Source organism: Punica granatum, chromosome 6, assembly GCF_007655135.1.
Source record: "Punica granatum isolate Tunisia-2019 chromosome 6, ASM765513v2, whole genome shotgun sequence".
In the NCBI taxonomy this organism is placed as follows: domain Eukaryota; kingdom Viridiplantae; phylum Streptophyta; class Magnoliopsida; order Myrtales; family Lythraceae; genus Punica; species Punica granatum.
Window position 1 is genome coordinate 14,976,989 of NC_045132.1, and position 15,253 is coordinate 14,992,241.

At 38.9% G+C, this 15,253-nt stretch overlaps 3 protein-coding genes across 3 annotated transcripts; 1 reads left to right on the forward strand and 2 right to left on the reverse strand.

Moving 5' to 3' along the window:
* Nucleotides 1-999: 999 nt before the first annotated feature.
* On the reverse strand, nt 1,000-2,905 carry LOC116212185 (putative Peroxidase 48). The gene is made up of 4 exons (XM_031546755.1): nt 2,576-2,905; nt 1,894-2,082; nt 1,643-1,808; nt 1,000-1,499 (listed from the first exon to the last, which is right to left on the reverse strand). Exons 1-4 carry the CDS (start codon nt 2,903-2,905, stop codon nt 1,000-1,002), a joined length of 1,185 nt encoding a protein of 394 aa, XP_031402615.1.
* A 5,320-nt stretch (nt 2,906-8,225) lies between these two features.
* LOC116211434 (nucleolar protein 16-like) lies at nt 8,226-11,001 on the forward strand. The gene is made up of 3 exons (XM_031545824.1): nt 8,226-8,720; nt 10,429-10,550; nt 10,704-11,001. The coding sequence occupies exons 1-3, from the start codon at nt 8,357-8,359 to the stop codon at nt 10,818-10,820; spliced, it is 603 nt and encodes a 200-aa protein (XP_031401684.1). The 5' UTR covers nt 8,226-8,356; the 3' UTR covers nt 10,821-11,001.
* Nucleotides 11,002-11,333: 332 nt separating this feature from the next.
* LOC116211433 (probable E3 ubiquitin-protein ligase BAH1-like 1) lies at nt 11,334-14,477 on the reverse strand. Its single transcript, XM_031545823.1, has 6 exons — nt 14,188-14,477; nt 13,344-13,588; nt 12,768-13,022; nt 12,183-12,320; nt 11,879-11,937; nt 11,334-11,755 (listed from the first exon to the last, which is right to left on the reverse strand). Exons 1-6 carry the CDS (start codon nt 14,387-14,389, stop codon nt 11,650-11,652), a joined length of 1,005 nt encoding a protein of 334 aa, XP_031401683.1. The 5' UTR covers nt 14,390-14,477; the 3' UTR covers nt 11,334-11,649.
* Between the last annotated feature and the right edge of the window lie 776 nt (nt 14,478-15,253).

Here is a 15,253-nt window from a genome sequence, read left to right on the forward strand (position 1 = left end):
AGAAGTTCGAGTCTATGCCTCCAATTAATAGAAACTTTATTGACGATGTCGACCGAAGTGAGAGTAGTAGTGGATGGAACACCACCTGTTCTGTCCAGCACATTCTCGAGGTCCCCCTAGTCCATATATCCTGGGAGTTCCTTCATCTTCTCTTCCATCAGGTCTTCAATGCTTCTATCTTGTCCCTTCACCGTACAGAAACTCAAACTCCGCTTTTCTCAACAAGTTTTCACCAGAGGCGCTGCCCCTACCTTGAGGAGGGTGAGAAAGAAAGGAAGGTTGAGAAAACGGGTAGTTTTAGTTTCTACTCGGTGAAGAGGGGAGATAGAAGCAGTGACTGATTGAAGAGATAATGAGGGAACAGGAGACGATGAACTTAGGTGACCTCGAGAACACGCTGGACAAGGAGGAGGCCCTCTACTACTACTCTCGTCTTCGAAGCCCTGTCTACCACGGGATTGTGAACAAGTTTTTGATGGACATATACTCAGACTACTCGGTCCCAGAAACTGTCAGCATGACCAACTCGAAGAGGAGGTTTGGGTTGTCTCCCAGTTTACAGACCAACCAATCAATGATACGTGTGGTCTTGTCTTGTCGATCATCCTCTCGTCTTTGGTTGTGGTCTGATGGCCTCTAGACATGCCTTGTTTCGTTCAGCCACAAGCAGTTAGGAGTCGTCTCCTGGGTTCCTTGTAATTATACTATATCTTTACTAGCGATTATTAGTATATTTCCATCTATCAACAATCTTGAGCATTTTTAATACCACTGGGGTCTTCACGAACTAGTCTTTCATTGCCAACTATTCTAAGATACATGATCAGAATGCACATCAGTCAAATAGCTAGCAAGATCCTGTTTTGTTTCTTCTACAATTACTGCGGATCCCAAAAGAATGGACCAATCGAATGCACCTACACCTCTAGTGAACTTCAGAATATGTAGCCAACCTAAATGGTGACTTATCGCATACCAAACATATCCTAGCTCTTGATCTCATGCGATCTTTGAGCAGTTGACTCGAACTTGCCCATTTGGTGCTGTCAAGACCTGCAGGCTCGAGAGCTTCAACATGGTCTCTGCAAAGTCCTTTCTGAAGAGGGCGGTGTCCCAAGCATACGCTCTGACCCAACTTCCAGTTTCTTCTGAACCTGTGAGCTGCTGATCAGAAAAGAGGATTCCTCGACCTTCCAAGAGGCTCCGATAATATGGAGCCCCAAAAGCAGGGCCCTCAGCTGGTCTCGGTCCCAGCCCCTCATAGCTCATCACTGTCTCGGGCTCTGCCATCGGAGGAGCCAGCAATCCAGCAGCTCTAACTGAAGGTGATGGAGCCACTGAAAGCTTTGGTGATGACGCTGAATGAAATTTACTGCATCGGGATCTCATCAGGTTAAGGAATCTACTTTCGAGAGATGGGTCGGGCCTGTTTGTCCCAGAAAAATTGTAGAGACGGTCCTCAAAGAACTTACAGTGAATCGATCCAACACTATGAGCACCTGCAAAAAGATCATGTCTGCTTTCCATCAATCTGGAATCAATTCTTAGCAAGACGGCGGGCCATGAATGTGGCAAGAGTGCAAGCACTAAGCTACAGCTTAGCTCAGTAGTGAGAAAGGCATGGACTTTATTGACCCATTACCTAACAGACTGACAGTTTCCCGCTCATTGAATCCCCTTGCTCCAAAAGATGAGAGAATTTCCGAGAGATCAATAAACGGCGAAGGAAGTTGATGTTCTGCTAGTTCCGCGTATGAAATCATACTGTCTCTTCTGCCGGTTTGTAGAGGATAGAATGGACCACCAACCTACGGTTAACGCTTTTCTCAGGAATCATCAATAAACCAATGAAATCAACCATTGCATAGAATAATAGGGGTGAGAGGGTTTTACAGTAAGAAGGGCTTCCCGAGCAGCCAAGACCAGAATGTCAGCGCATGACACTGTTCTGGGGCATGCTCTTTCGATCTCGAACTTGATAGCTTCTATTATGTCATAGCCCTTCAACAGTTCGTTGGGGGACGCATCTTTCTCCGATGCCATTCCGTTAATTGGGTCTAACAGGATAGAGGCATCACATCCCTATTTTACAGCCCACAGAAAAAAGAAAAAAAATCACCGTAAAGCCGAGAAAAAATTTGCATCAGATAATTGACGATCATAGAATGAAATCGAAGAGCATGAGAAGAAACTAATTCTAGAACCGAATCGACCCAGAACCTACACTTGATCCACTAACAAAACACACTCTGGTAAATAAAGAACTAAGAGAGACCAAGAAAATCATGCTGAAGTATAACTATAAGCTAAAAGAACAGAATCGTAAAATAATCGAATCGCAAGAATGCAGTAATATGGTTTTAAGGCTCAGGGCCAGATCACCATATTATGCAAAAACACAATGAAAACCTCACGAACATATACAAGCTCACACAGCAATCTCGTTAACTCTGTAATAACGAATCAACAGGAACCGACAAAGACGCTTCCGTTCTTTACAAGCAATTGATGAGGGAGAAAACTGGTGCAGGAAAACTTCCTACGAAAGAATACAGACGAGAAATGACACACCCACCTCAACGAAGCAGTCGTGGAATGCTAGCCGGAGCAGAGACGGGATACCGCGAGGTCGGACTTGGTATAACTCCTGGACCATCTCACGAACGATTCTCTCGGCCCGGGGGCAGGACTCCCGATAGTAATCGTACTCGAGGCTGCCTCCATCCGTGCGGTCATCCATGGAGGGTTCGGATCGCAGCAGGAATCGGGCGGTGATGATGGCATCGATGTCCCGAGAAGGCTTGAACCTCACGATTTGGGTCGAGTTCGGCCGTTTGGGGTCCATGGTGGTGGTATAGACGAGGAGCGTGAAAGTGAAGAACCTCATCTGCTTCCATAGATCCATCTCCTCTGGGGAAAGAAGGAAGGAAGTTCTTTGCCGTGGAAATGGACTCTGTTTCTTGAGAAATGAAGGAACAGGGGGGAGTAGTTGAAGGGGGGGATCAGCTCGTGGCGGGAAGAAGAACGGTAAGGTACGTATAATGACGGAAATGCCCTTTCGAAGTCACGGCCCACTTTGCAATTTTGCTTTCCATCACGGCCCAATGTCCTTCATCTGTCTCATACTCATATCATGAGGCGGATGGGGTGCAAAGTCATAACAATCCCCTCCATCCCTCTTTCGGTAAGCTCTGGTTTCTCATCTACAAATTCTGATCATTCTGTCCTGAGCATTATCAGTAATCGAACTCAGAATTTTTTGGTCTAATGTGGAAAGTGACACCATTGTGCCCCTATCTCAGGAATCTCTATTTTCATCATTTTTTTGTCAAAATTTTACTTCAGTTGCTACGAGCACTTCTCACAAGTCCAAATGGTGCGTCTGATTAGCCTTGTGTGAATTGGGGTTCTGGCCTAATTCTATTTTAGTCCCACTTTCTTTATAACACTATCTTTTCGAGCCGAACTTGTGATTAGGAGTGTAAACGAGCCGAGCCGAGACCGAATATAGCAAGCTCAAGCTTGGCCCGCCTGTCAACTCGTGGGCTCGAGCTCGGGCCCGCGCTCGTGCAAGCTTAAGCAGTTAAACTTGAGCTCGGCTTGTTGGCACAGGCAATGACTTAGGCTCGTCTCGTTTAGGCTCGTTTAGATCAATGGCCATATCTAGAGCAGAGAGAAGTTAATGGGCTCAGCCCTCATTATATGGTGTAGGTGGGCCTTGTATTTCTTTGTCGGATAGGTATGGGTCTCAGCATATATATATATATATATGTATGTATAACTTATAAAAAATATATATGTAAATAAATAAATTCGTTTAGGCTCGCGAGCTTCACGAGTCAAATACCATTGAGCTCGGCCTGTCTCGTTTAACTGGCGAGCTTGGATCGAGCCGGGCACGAGCTTTATATGAGCAAGCTGAATTCGAATTTTCATCGAGTCAAGCCTGAACCCTTCACAAATGTCTCGGCTCGTTTACACCCTCACTTGTGATTCACTTAAACTATATTATTTAAGTAAACAATATAGTTTTCTATATTAATAAATATTTTTATGTAAAATATATAACTTTTGTAAATTTAATCATATAATTGTATGGTAACTAATGTTTTTAAAGATTCAGTAAGTTTCTGCTAATAATAATCTCGCACAATGTGCGGATGCAATGACTAGTATATATAATACAAGCAAATACTTGTGCATGCAAGTATTTCATAATAGTGATAGTTCATCTTCATATTATCGCGAACGTCTTCGCGTCAAAATCCTGTAATGATGCAAAATTAATGGGGAGAAATTAAGCACCCACTTTGAACAATAACAAAACTTGTAATTATATTTTCAAGGAAGCTTCAAGCTTTAGATCAAATATAAAGCTATCCAAAGCTAAGAGGGTTCAGAGATTGAAATAATTTTTTGGGGCTTGTTAACTTACAAATGAGATGAAATATGATCAGTCATCCACGTGAGCTCTTGCCCCCCTTTTCTTTTCGATTACAAGGGAGGAGCTCTTGGCCTTTTATAATGAACTAGTGTTGTACTCATGTGTTGCATAAAATATTGATATAAATTGCTTTTTATGACAGAGAATTAGGAAAGAAATATATGAATATGCGATTAATCTTCAATAAAAAATAACAAAAATTATATATTTTACTAAATAGAGATTACAAACATTGCACAATGTGAGCGAGAGTCGAATAAAAGAATCATGTTAATAAGCAAATACTTACTTTACTCTAAAGAAAATGCAGATAACATATATACTAAGAGATAATAATCATGTAGCATATATTTTAATATATATGTGAAGAGTGATAGATTTTATGTAAGGATTAGGGTGCTAGAAAAACTATACTAAATCAAAAGATTATGTGTACGATAAATTTTCAAATCTTCTATTTATTGGATATTGAAATATTGAATTTGAAAAAAGTCACATATCTCGAGGGGTTCTATTCAACAATCAAGAAAACTTCTTGATATACTACAGACATTGAATGTAGAGGATGTCTTCTCGATATTCAAAGTATGTGGATTAGAGACGGTGTACATGTGAAATATTAAAGTAAAAATGGACCAGTGCCATGAATCTCTTATTTATAATTAAATTCTTCGAGCAGCCAAAAGGATGATCAATCATTAGCTAAGGGTTTAATAATGGAGCTCTCACAACATCAAAGGACGATCAACAATGAGCTGAGGATTTGTTAATGGAGCATTCACAAACTCGTTGCTCAACTTTTATATAATACTAGCTATGATCCACGCGTTGCACGGATTTTTGTTAGAAAATTAATTAAGCTGCAATATTTGGGACTCTTAAGGGGCATGAACAATGATGTATATCAAGCCAAATACATCATCCTTTATCTTTGCGGAGATCTCCATAATCCCCTATGCATGGCATTTTGCTTGCAGCTTTTGACCCTGGAGATTCGATCATGAAACTTTCATTAAAATCGTCGTAGAGGCAAAATTCACAATTTTTTTAGTGGTTCATAAAGAATCCTAAATTTTACTAATGTAAAGAGAATAATACCCGAAATCACTTGAAACTCTACATCCCTTATAGTTCAAATAACTTCACCCAATATCTCTCTTCCAAGCTTACAGCTCGAGGACCCTCATGTTTCATAAAGACTCCTAAATTTTACTAATGTAAATAGAATAATACTCAAAACCACTTGAAATTCTACATCCCTTATAATTCTAGTAGCCTAGTCCAATATAGCTCTTCTAAGCTAGCAGCTCGAGGACCCTCATGTTCCATAGGCTCCTTGATCGAGGACTGACGCCTTCCTCATCTCTTGTACTTTGTAGCCACAAGCTTGGTTTCTTAATCCACTAATAATAATCTTGCAAGGCATCCAAGTATAGAAATATTAATATTTATAGAATATTTGGTACTTTGAATTTGAAAAAAAAAACTTATAATTAAGAAATCTTTTTCAATTATCAAGAAAATCTTTTCATTTTTCGAAAAGTTATTTAATTGTATATCGCTCCATGCGATAATATGGAAAAATTTTCAAGATGCATTAAATCTTAGTTAAAAGTACAACGAATGTGTGTCAAATCAAGTGACTAAAAAGACATCTTACCTCTATCAAAGAAAAAAATAGAGACACCTTACCACAAGCTGAGAATTATCGAATGGAAGGATTTGAGCCCTCACATTGTTTAGTCAAGAGCTGAAAGTTCTCTCGAATGGAACTTTCACGTTCCGCTCTTCGAACTTTATATATTATTAGCAAAGGGGCTGAGTGATGCCGTTGATCTCCAAAAACAATCTCAGCCAATGATATTTTCATATGATAGAAGTGAGAGAAATGTTATTAGTAATATTAGAAAGTATAAATATTAACAAATTAACATCGCTTTACTTATTTTAAAAATGATTTAAGACTATAAATTTCGAAATTGTCTTAGTTTAAACATATAGATGTAAAGAAAAAAATGAGAAACTTAATTCGATAGCATGATAAGAAAGTATAAAATTGCAAAAGTTTATATGAATTATTAAATATAGAAATATAACTAATTTTATAAAAATTTAAAATGTTAATTCATGGCTTGTAGATATAACTATACTATATCTATTTGTGGTACACATAGAATTGTCACTATATTTATTAGCATACAATTCTACTTAATTCCTCTGCATTAAGTATCTTATGTTTTTTTATATGTTACCATTGTAGCTTGTTTTACTATAACATATTTCATTCAAACCCGATACCTTTTTGACACATGATATTATGCTAGAACGTACTCAAATATTATGAGGAATCTTTATTTTTGTATAAAATTATGAGGATTCTTTTATTTAGTAATAAAAAGCAAAAAATAGATGGGGTGCATTATAGCTTTTGAAAATATATATCATACTGTAATAATACAACAAACCTATAAATATGAAATATTATTATTATTATAATTTTTATTGAATAGAAATTCAATTGGAAACTCATCAGTGAGAACCCCATTAATTTTAAGTAATATTCAAAATTCATTTAAAGTATCTTACGATCACGACTGATCCAAGCGAGAATTGTTAATAAACTAGAGTAACCTTGCATTTCATCAAAAAATGGTGGCGACTTAAAATAAAAATTTTATATTTAGGTAAATAAATATTAGTTTGACATGTGTCCCATTCAAGCCTTAGATGAGATTTTATAAACTAATATAAAGAAAAAAATTATTAGTTTGACATGTGTCCCATTCAAGCAAGAGTTTTTGTTTTGTTTATTGATGGATATGGATATATAGATAATAGATAGATATAAATGTCACTTTAATTAGATAAAAAATATAGAAAGAGTCACATATTAATGGTCTTCCTTATTATTATTATTATTATTATTATTATTATCTTCTTTCTTTTCAATTTCTTTACAGCGATCTTACTTCCTTTGAATTTCCAAAGGGGTCCTTGGACTCGATCTTGACTGGGTCAGGTTCATTGTGAGAAATTAGGGCTCCTGTCATTTTTGGTTTTTGAACAAGGTTTATAAGCGGATAAAAGAAATGGAAATGACAAATAAAATATGAAAAAAAACGCATTTAGTCTTCAATCTTTGGTGATTTTGCCACCTTGGTTCTGAACTTTTCTTGGTCAATTTTTTGTCCTCAACCTTCCACCTCGTGCCGCTTTAGTACTATCGTCACCTTTTCGTCTGCGTCCGTTAACGGAAAAACTAATATGGGACCAAATTCGCAAATAGGTAAAGTTTGAGGACGGGAAAGATAAAAAAAATAAAATTTGAGGATGAAATTGTCAAAAATGCCAAAGATATATTTGATAATATAATTTAAATTATGAACGGAGATTAGTGGAGATCATATTAGAAATAATCAAATATAGCATATGTAATAAAGCTAAAATAATTTCAAAATAATATATTATAATGAGTTTGACTCCGAAGCTGCTCGCACTCTCATCACGGGTCCCTGCCCTGGTCTAGAGCCCGTCCCACCGGAATTGTGATAAGAGACAATCAAATCCCTCTAGGAGAGATTGGCAAGTTGTTGTCCGATGCACACACATGTACTGATTGAATGGCGAGAAAGGCTTTGAGCCTTCCCCTCTACATGCACGCCTACTACAACCAATCTCTAGCTGGTATCAAAGGACCCGTTTTGGATGATATTACTGGAGACTTCATGCCCCGTCATTATATAACTTAATTTTTCTCCTTGAACTCGAGGCTTCGACCACCCAAAGTACAGCAAACGGCAGCGTTTCGTTAAACCCCTTTACCCTAAAGCCCTCCTCTCCCCCGTCGTCTCGTCTCGTCTCATTCTTCCCCCCAACGATCGGCGGAAAACCTGAACCCCAGAAGCGGCGGAGATGGGGAGGTCGCGAAGAAAATACAAGAATTCGAGACCGAAAGTCCGGGTGGGGCTCCCGAAGAAGAACCCTAGGATCGTCAAACCCGCTTTTAACCTCCCCCCCAAGCTCCGCTCCCTCCTCCAAGAATCCGTCTCCGACGCCGCCGGCGGAGTCAAGTGGGACGAAAAGGGTACTGTCATCAAGAACTACAAGTCCTTTGGCGTCGTCTCTAACCCTAACCTGCTCGGAGTCCGGTCCCGCACCTCCCACATCGTCGAGAGCGACTCTCTCCAGGTCCCGCCCCCTCAGCCGTTGGATGTATCCGACGCCGGTGTCTCGGAGTTTGAGCCTATCGACTCCGGCAGCGATCTGGAAGAAGACGGTTAGTTTTCTACTCCCATGGCAATTCCATAGTGTTAAAAACTTTTGAAGATTAGGCGATGCTCAGCTGCTGCAGTCATCCTTGAGTTTTGATGAGGGAAATTGATGTTAGAAAAGTCAGTATTTATCTTATCTTCTGCCATACCAACTCATTAGCTTATCGTAAAATGATGGTAGAAATTCGGTATTTTTGCTCATACTCAATGTAATGATCAATACACACCTCAAACCGATTAGTTCAGGGGCGACGTCAATGCAGTTGGTCGTATAATTGCCTGATGTGGGAAAGATCTTTTCGACTTACCGTGGAATGAGATAGAATTGGAGTCGCTTTGCAAGAATGGATTCGTAATGCCAAAACATTTTCTCGTAGAAATGTTGGAATTATGCTGGAATTGAAAATTAATGGGATTTGCCTAGAATTCAGACTTTTCCAACCCAATATTTGAAGTTCAGACTTTTGTGATTCTTGTTGGGAAAAATCTTGGGTTCTTCCAAATTTAGAAGGAAAGGAATATGTGTGGCTATTAGTGAGATTTATCGGCAGTTTTACTTGTAGCCTATTTAGAATTAATTCTTGCTAGGAATGATTTCAATTCAAGTCGTGTAGGAGAAAAAGGAAGATCCTTTGCCTTCTAATCTCTTATCGAAGTACATGTTGAGGATCATCCTATTCTTTTCTCGTAGATATTGCAACAAGTTCACATCTTTGAATCTCATGAACATAGAATATATAGTCATTTATATATGTACCAAATGAAGTATTCATTGTTTGAATACTACGCATGTTGATTTGATATTTTGAAATTCCATGTTGTACTAACGTACACTGGAAGTAGGGTAGTTCCCCAATCCATCTAGAAATATTTTGGGGGTTGGAAACAGATATTATGTGATGAATTTTGAGTTGAATAAAACAAACTGGAATGAGTTGAATTGATTTCATTACTTGCAAAATTGATACCAAATGGGATGTTCAATAATCAAGTAAACTTACTCCACATATTGGACAGAATAAAGATAATAGTTTCAGACCTTACTTTTGGACAAAGACGATTGTTTCTACCATTTGCTGTGCGCAACTTATAGCCTGCATTGGCAAGAAAGAGTTACAAACAATTCTTCGGATGATTAATTGATAAAGTCCAGTTGGTTTCACTCTTTAAAAGTATAGGACAGACATGTATGTATCATTGAATTAATGTGATGAATCTTCTATTTCTCTGCTTTTGGAGCTATCAAGATTGATCTAGTTCTGTTGACACAAGGAGTCACTGTTTGCTAAAATTATTTGATGTTGGTAATGACCGTAACGTACAAGTTTCCAGCGGTTGCTGTTTTTGTTTTTATTCCTTTTTTTATTTAATAAAAAAGTTTAGGATGCAGTTTTATTCTTCCATGCCCCATAGAAGCCTATAACCTATGGAGCGTAGATACTGCTCTCTGATTTTGGAATTATAGAAAGCATATTCTTTTGACTATGGAATAGTACTGAGCATTTCTCTGCTTTTCATTGAGGTGATGATTCTACAATTTAGTTGGTCCACTTATGCCCCGTTTAGTACAGTAGCATCACAAGGAAGTTGAATGGAATAACTTACAAATTACTGTATCACGGGCGATGCTGTTTAGTTATTGAGCATGTGAGATATTTATCACAGTATCATGCTGGTTTGTTTCGATAACTATTCCATAATGTGGGTGAACAGATCTGAAATCAGCCCTGGGGAAGAAGCGAAGGGATGGGAAGTCTGCACCTTTGCAGCCACTTACAGCAATGCAGCGCTTCCACGTTGGCCGATTGATTGAGAAACATGGGGATGACTATCAGGTCGGTCATGTGTATATGTCAACGTCTGTTTTAAGTTTACTCTCCTCATTTGCAACACATGCAGTGTTCCTAAGTATCTGTCTGTGGTTTTTCAGTTTACTCCTCATTTGCAACACATGCAGTGTTCCTAAGTATCTGTCTGTGGTTTTTCAGGCAATGTTCATGGATATAAAGCTGAACACGATGCAACATACGGTTGCTACATTGAAGAAGCTATGTGAAAGATTTCACAAGCATAAGAACAGAAATCCTGTGATAGTGTCCCGTTAAGAATTGGCCACTTTTCTTGGATGGTAGTTATGATATCATTTGTCGTTTAAGCGGCGACTGCCGAGTTTATGTAATTTTTCAAGGTTATTTTTATGCAGTTTTGTGACTGGAACTCCTTGTACTTTGAAACAGCTGATCTATACATCAATCTTCTGCTTGAATGCAAAGAGTTGTTCATTAACACAATGCAGTAAGTATGACCAGTTGCATTGTTTTCTTTTTCTAATGACTTTAGCATCAAGAGGACCCACTATTGCACGCACAAAAATAAATAGTATCAATAGAGGATACAATACAATGACGTACGCCCTTACTTGGTAATTAAGAGATTTTAGATTCGATACAGTGAGATTACTTGTAATTCTTATGAGTTGTTAAGATTTTTATTTCATTGTACAGATTAATGGGTTTCTTTTGTAACATGAAAAAATAAATAAATAAATAAATAACAGGAAGAAAAAGTACGTAGTTGAAGAAAAGGAAAAACTAATTTGCAAGGAAAAGGATTCATGATTCAGATATAATTACCCAAAGCCCTTCTTTGATCATTGCAGAATTGCATAAATTATTAATTGTCAAACAACTAAATTCACAATGTAATGTTGACACTAATACAGTTTTACTTGTCTAACAAGCAACAGCGATATATACAGGATTGCGTTACCAAAACTTTATTCCATCATCATCACAGGAAGAAAATGAGCTTCAACTGATATTAAACCAAAGATTGAAAGCGTGCACAACAGCGGCCCGCAATCAAATGGCAAACAAAAGTTTTCGTGGCTCAAAATCAGACTTATAACGAGAGAAAGCATTGCGTTTCCGCTGATCAGACGCCCATAAATGCTCGGCACTGGAATTCCCAGTGCTCCTTCACCTGTCGGATCCTTTCGACCCTCTCTGATTGAAGCCGCTCCTCCCAGTATTCGGGACAACTGTTCTCAAAGTATTCATTGCAGCAAAATGAATCAGTAAGCAAATGAATTAGACAATGAAAGCATAATACTTAACATATGAACATGAATTATTGAATAGGTTAATTTTTTGTGATATCAGACCTTCTAGAAAGCAATATGTTAAGCTCTTCCAAATGCACGGCGCCTTCATAGACTCCTGCCTGTAGTAATCAATCCAAAGAAGACAATCAATAGTTAATTTTACGAAATAAAAAGTTTATATACAAAACCATGCCAAAGTTCATCTCATATGCAGATGGGTGCCAACTTTTTAGGCAATCCACCGAGTCTAGCATCATAAAATGATTGCCTCTGAATTCTTTCAATGCTGAATAATAATAATTTCTCGAAGGAATTGAAGTCAATCAAATAGAGATTCAAATGACTGCAGGTAACATATTAGCACCTCACGGCATAAAGGGCATTTCTCTTTGTGGCCTGCAGCTTTCAGTCCGTCAACGATGGTCACAGATGCAGCAGAGCAAGCACACATGTAGCAAAAGATATGGCCGCAAGTGAGAGAAACTGGATCAAACACAGTATCCTGTTTTTAATGGCAAAAGTTGATCAGTAATCATGTTTCATCTGGTAAATGTTTTCATTACCCACTTGAGTCTTGAACAATGAGATGATGCATGACCATGGAAAAGGTATATAATAATAAGTTTAATTCTCAATAACTGTTCCCGGTTTCTGCACTGTGTCTCAACCCGAAAGATGCAGAAAAATGAGGAAAGCACTGTATAAGATGATAGTTCCTTGGATGTTTTACAGTCCAACATTGTCTTACAAGGATCAAACGATATAATACGTCTTTTCCTATTTGGTATCACTTTTCAAAAGAAAAGCAATAATATAAAATGTTTCTTCCATTTTCCTACACTAAATGTGTTGTGAGGTAGGTTACTTCGATATATAGCATTTCACGGAAGTTTCAGGTATGTGCCATCATGAATATAATCTTTGAAAAATGGTACAATAGAAAACTTACCAAGCAAATTGAACAAGTCAAGTCAATGTCAAGCTTGATGGAATCGAAAACTTCACAAGATAGTGATGGTTTTCCGTCAGTGAATACGAGCGAGCAACCCTCGAAAAGTGCGGGGGCCTTCCTCGAGTTCATCTTGGTTTCTCTCATATTTATATGAAAAGCCATGAGCTCGCTCAACCATGGGGATTGGAGGATCTCGATGTGCATGCTCTGGGCATGAGACCTGAAGGCCTGTCCTTGAGTAGACAGATGGATCTACACCGAATAAACGACCGTCAGAAGGGATATCAGTCAAAGAATTGATTGGTTAAAAGCCTTAGCGATCAGAGAGGCCAAACAGCATATATCAACAGTGAAATACTGCTTCTATCACGTGTAACTCTAGCTCGACAAGTGCAGACAGAGCTTAGAAGGGGACAAAACAGAGACAAGACCACATGAATAATCAAAGATTGGAAATAAAATTAGCAGACTGAAGCAAAGCTCAACGAACGAATTGCCCAAAGCGCTCACATCTTGACAATAGTACTAAACATACATAATTCCTAATCACCATGCATGATAGATAACGAGCACCTTGTCATATTTCTTTAGGATTTTCCGGATAGCAATTGCATTGATCAGTGCATAAGCAACAAGATCCTTCCCTTCTTGTATGAGAGCGACGTGATTTCCTTGGGGCTTTCCTTTCATCCACATGAAGTACTTCTGGAAGCCCGAAGCAAGGTGCAACTCCAGCAGCTTCCTAGCCCGGTCATTGAAGCACCCCACGACCACCGACATCTCTTGAAGAAGAGAAGGGAAGAAGGTCCCATCACACACTGCTCAGCCATGACAAAATTTCACGGTTACATATGCGCAAACGATTACATTCCGAATGGTTCAATCAGCTCTATGAACTTGATACCACCGACTGAAAACATTGATAACAGCAGAGAAAATTACCCTTGGTGAAGAAGAAATGGATTTGTCAGAGAGAAGTATACACTCTCTGTGGGACTTTGTAAAGAAACAAGAAAAACCAGTTCCGTGGAACCTGTAAACAATGATCAATGTATTCAAACGAACAATACGTCGTAAAACCAACACCAACACGAAACCCGTCACCCGAGCCTGCCTTGTCTACCACCAACCCACAATTTGGTTATCAGCTAAGGAAAGAAGAAGCTGCCCTTCATGATCATGATGAAAGAACCCCATCTCCAGGGAACCCCATCTCCAGGGAATGCCAAAATCAAAACAAACAAACTCATCGCAAGAGACACGACCCGCCTCACACACCGAAACACATTCCATGAAATTTCCCCGACAGAAAGATCAGAGCAACGACATTTTAATAAATTCCAGAGTCTTTCACCCATACGAGAAAACAAGAACAGAACAAGAACGAGGGAGGAAATCAATTTAGGATTCTGCCAACCTGGGCATAGCTGAGGACAGACATGGCCATCGGTGGGAGACTTGGATTCATCGCAAAGGCCCATCATCTGAGACTGACAAGGGAAGTCCCTTCTCCGGCACCTCTTCAAGATCTTCTTCAGCTTCTTCAGGCCGACCCCGGGGAGCTTCTTCTTCTCGTCCTGGGCCTGCATGAACTCCTGGTACTTCTTGCAGAACTTCATCCTCAACCTCGACCAGTCCCCAAGATTCTTCGACGAAATCAAGAACCCAACAAGAACAGGAACCCAAAACCCAAATGTACAAACAAGAGACACACGACGCGATCCGATTTTACAAGAACAGAGGTTGCTGTGTAACTGTTCATGGGATATGGACGGCGCCACGGGAGATTGTGCCTTTTTATATTATTGGGAGAAGGAGAAAGAGAAGGTGGCTATGGGATTTGATCCTGCGACAGAAATTGTCAAAATTTTCAATTTACCGGAAATTTCTCGTGCGGAGAAGAACCCCAATACCGTGGCTGGGTGACGTGACGTGCTTCAATGGCATTGGCCTCTTTCACGTCTCCCCCCGTTCCTTTGATTTCCCTCCCATGGTGAATCACTTCCAGAGACCACGTCTTTCCACGTTACCACAAATTTCAGACGATCCGGTCAATTTATTTATACGAATGGTGTACGTACGGCATCTTCCATGCAATCTCAAACTACGGATTTGACCGAGATATGGCTTCGGCCCTTCCTTAAAATTCTCTTGGATCAAATATAACGATTATTACGTATTTCGTAAATCATCTTTATCGCCGTCGTCATTTTTTTATTTTTTTTCAAAATTATTCATTTGTCGTGAAATTTTCCTTGAAGCATCAATAATTATTGTCGATGGATCAGTGACTAACTAATCTTGAAGCGTGAAAGTTGCACGAGCACTAGTGATTTTTCGAATTTTTAACAATCCGTTGATACGGAGTCTGGATAAGAATATGTTTACAAACTTCATATTTTATATAAGAAAAGCACATAATTATATTTTTAATAAATATGTATATAGAAAGTAATGGATAAAATTCCTAAAATCCTTTATGA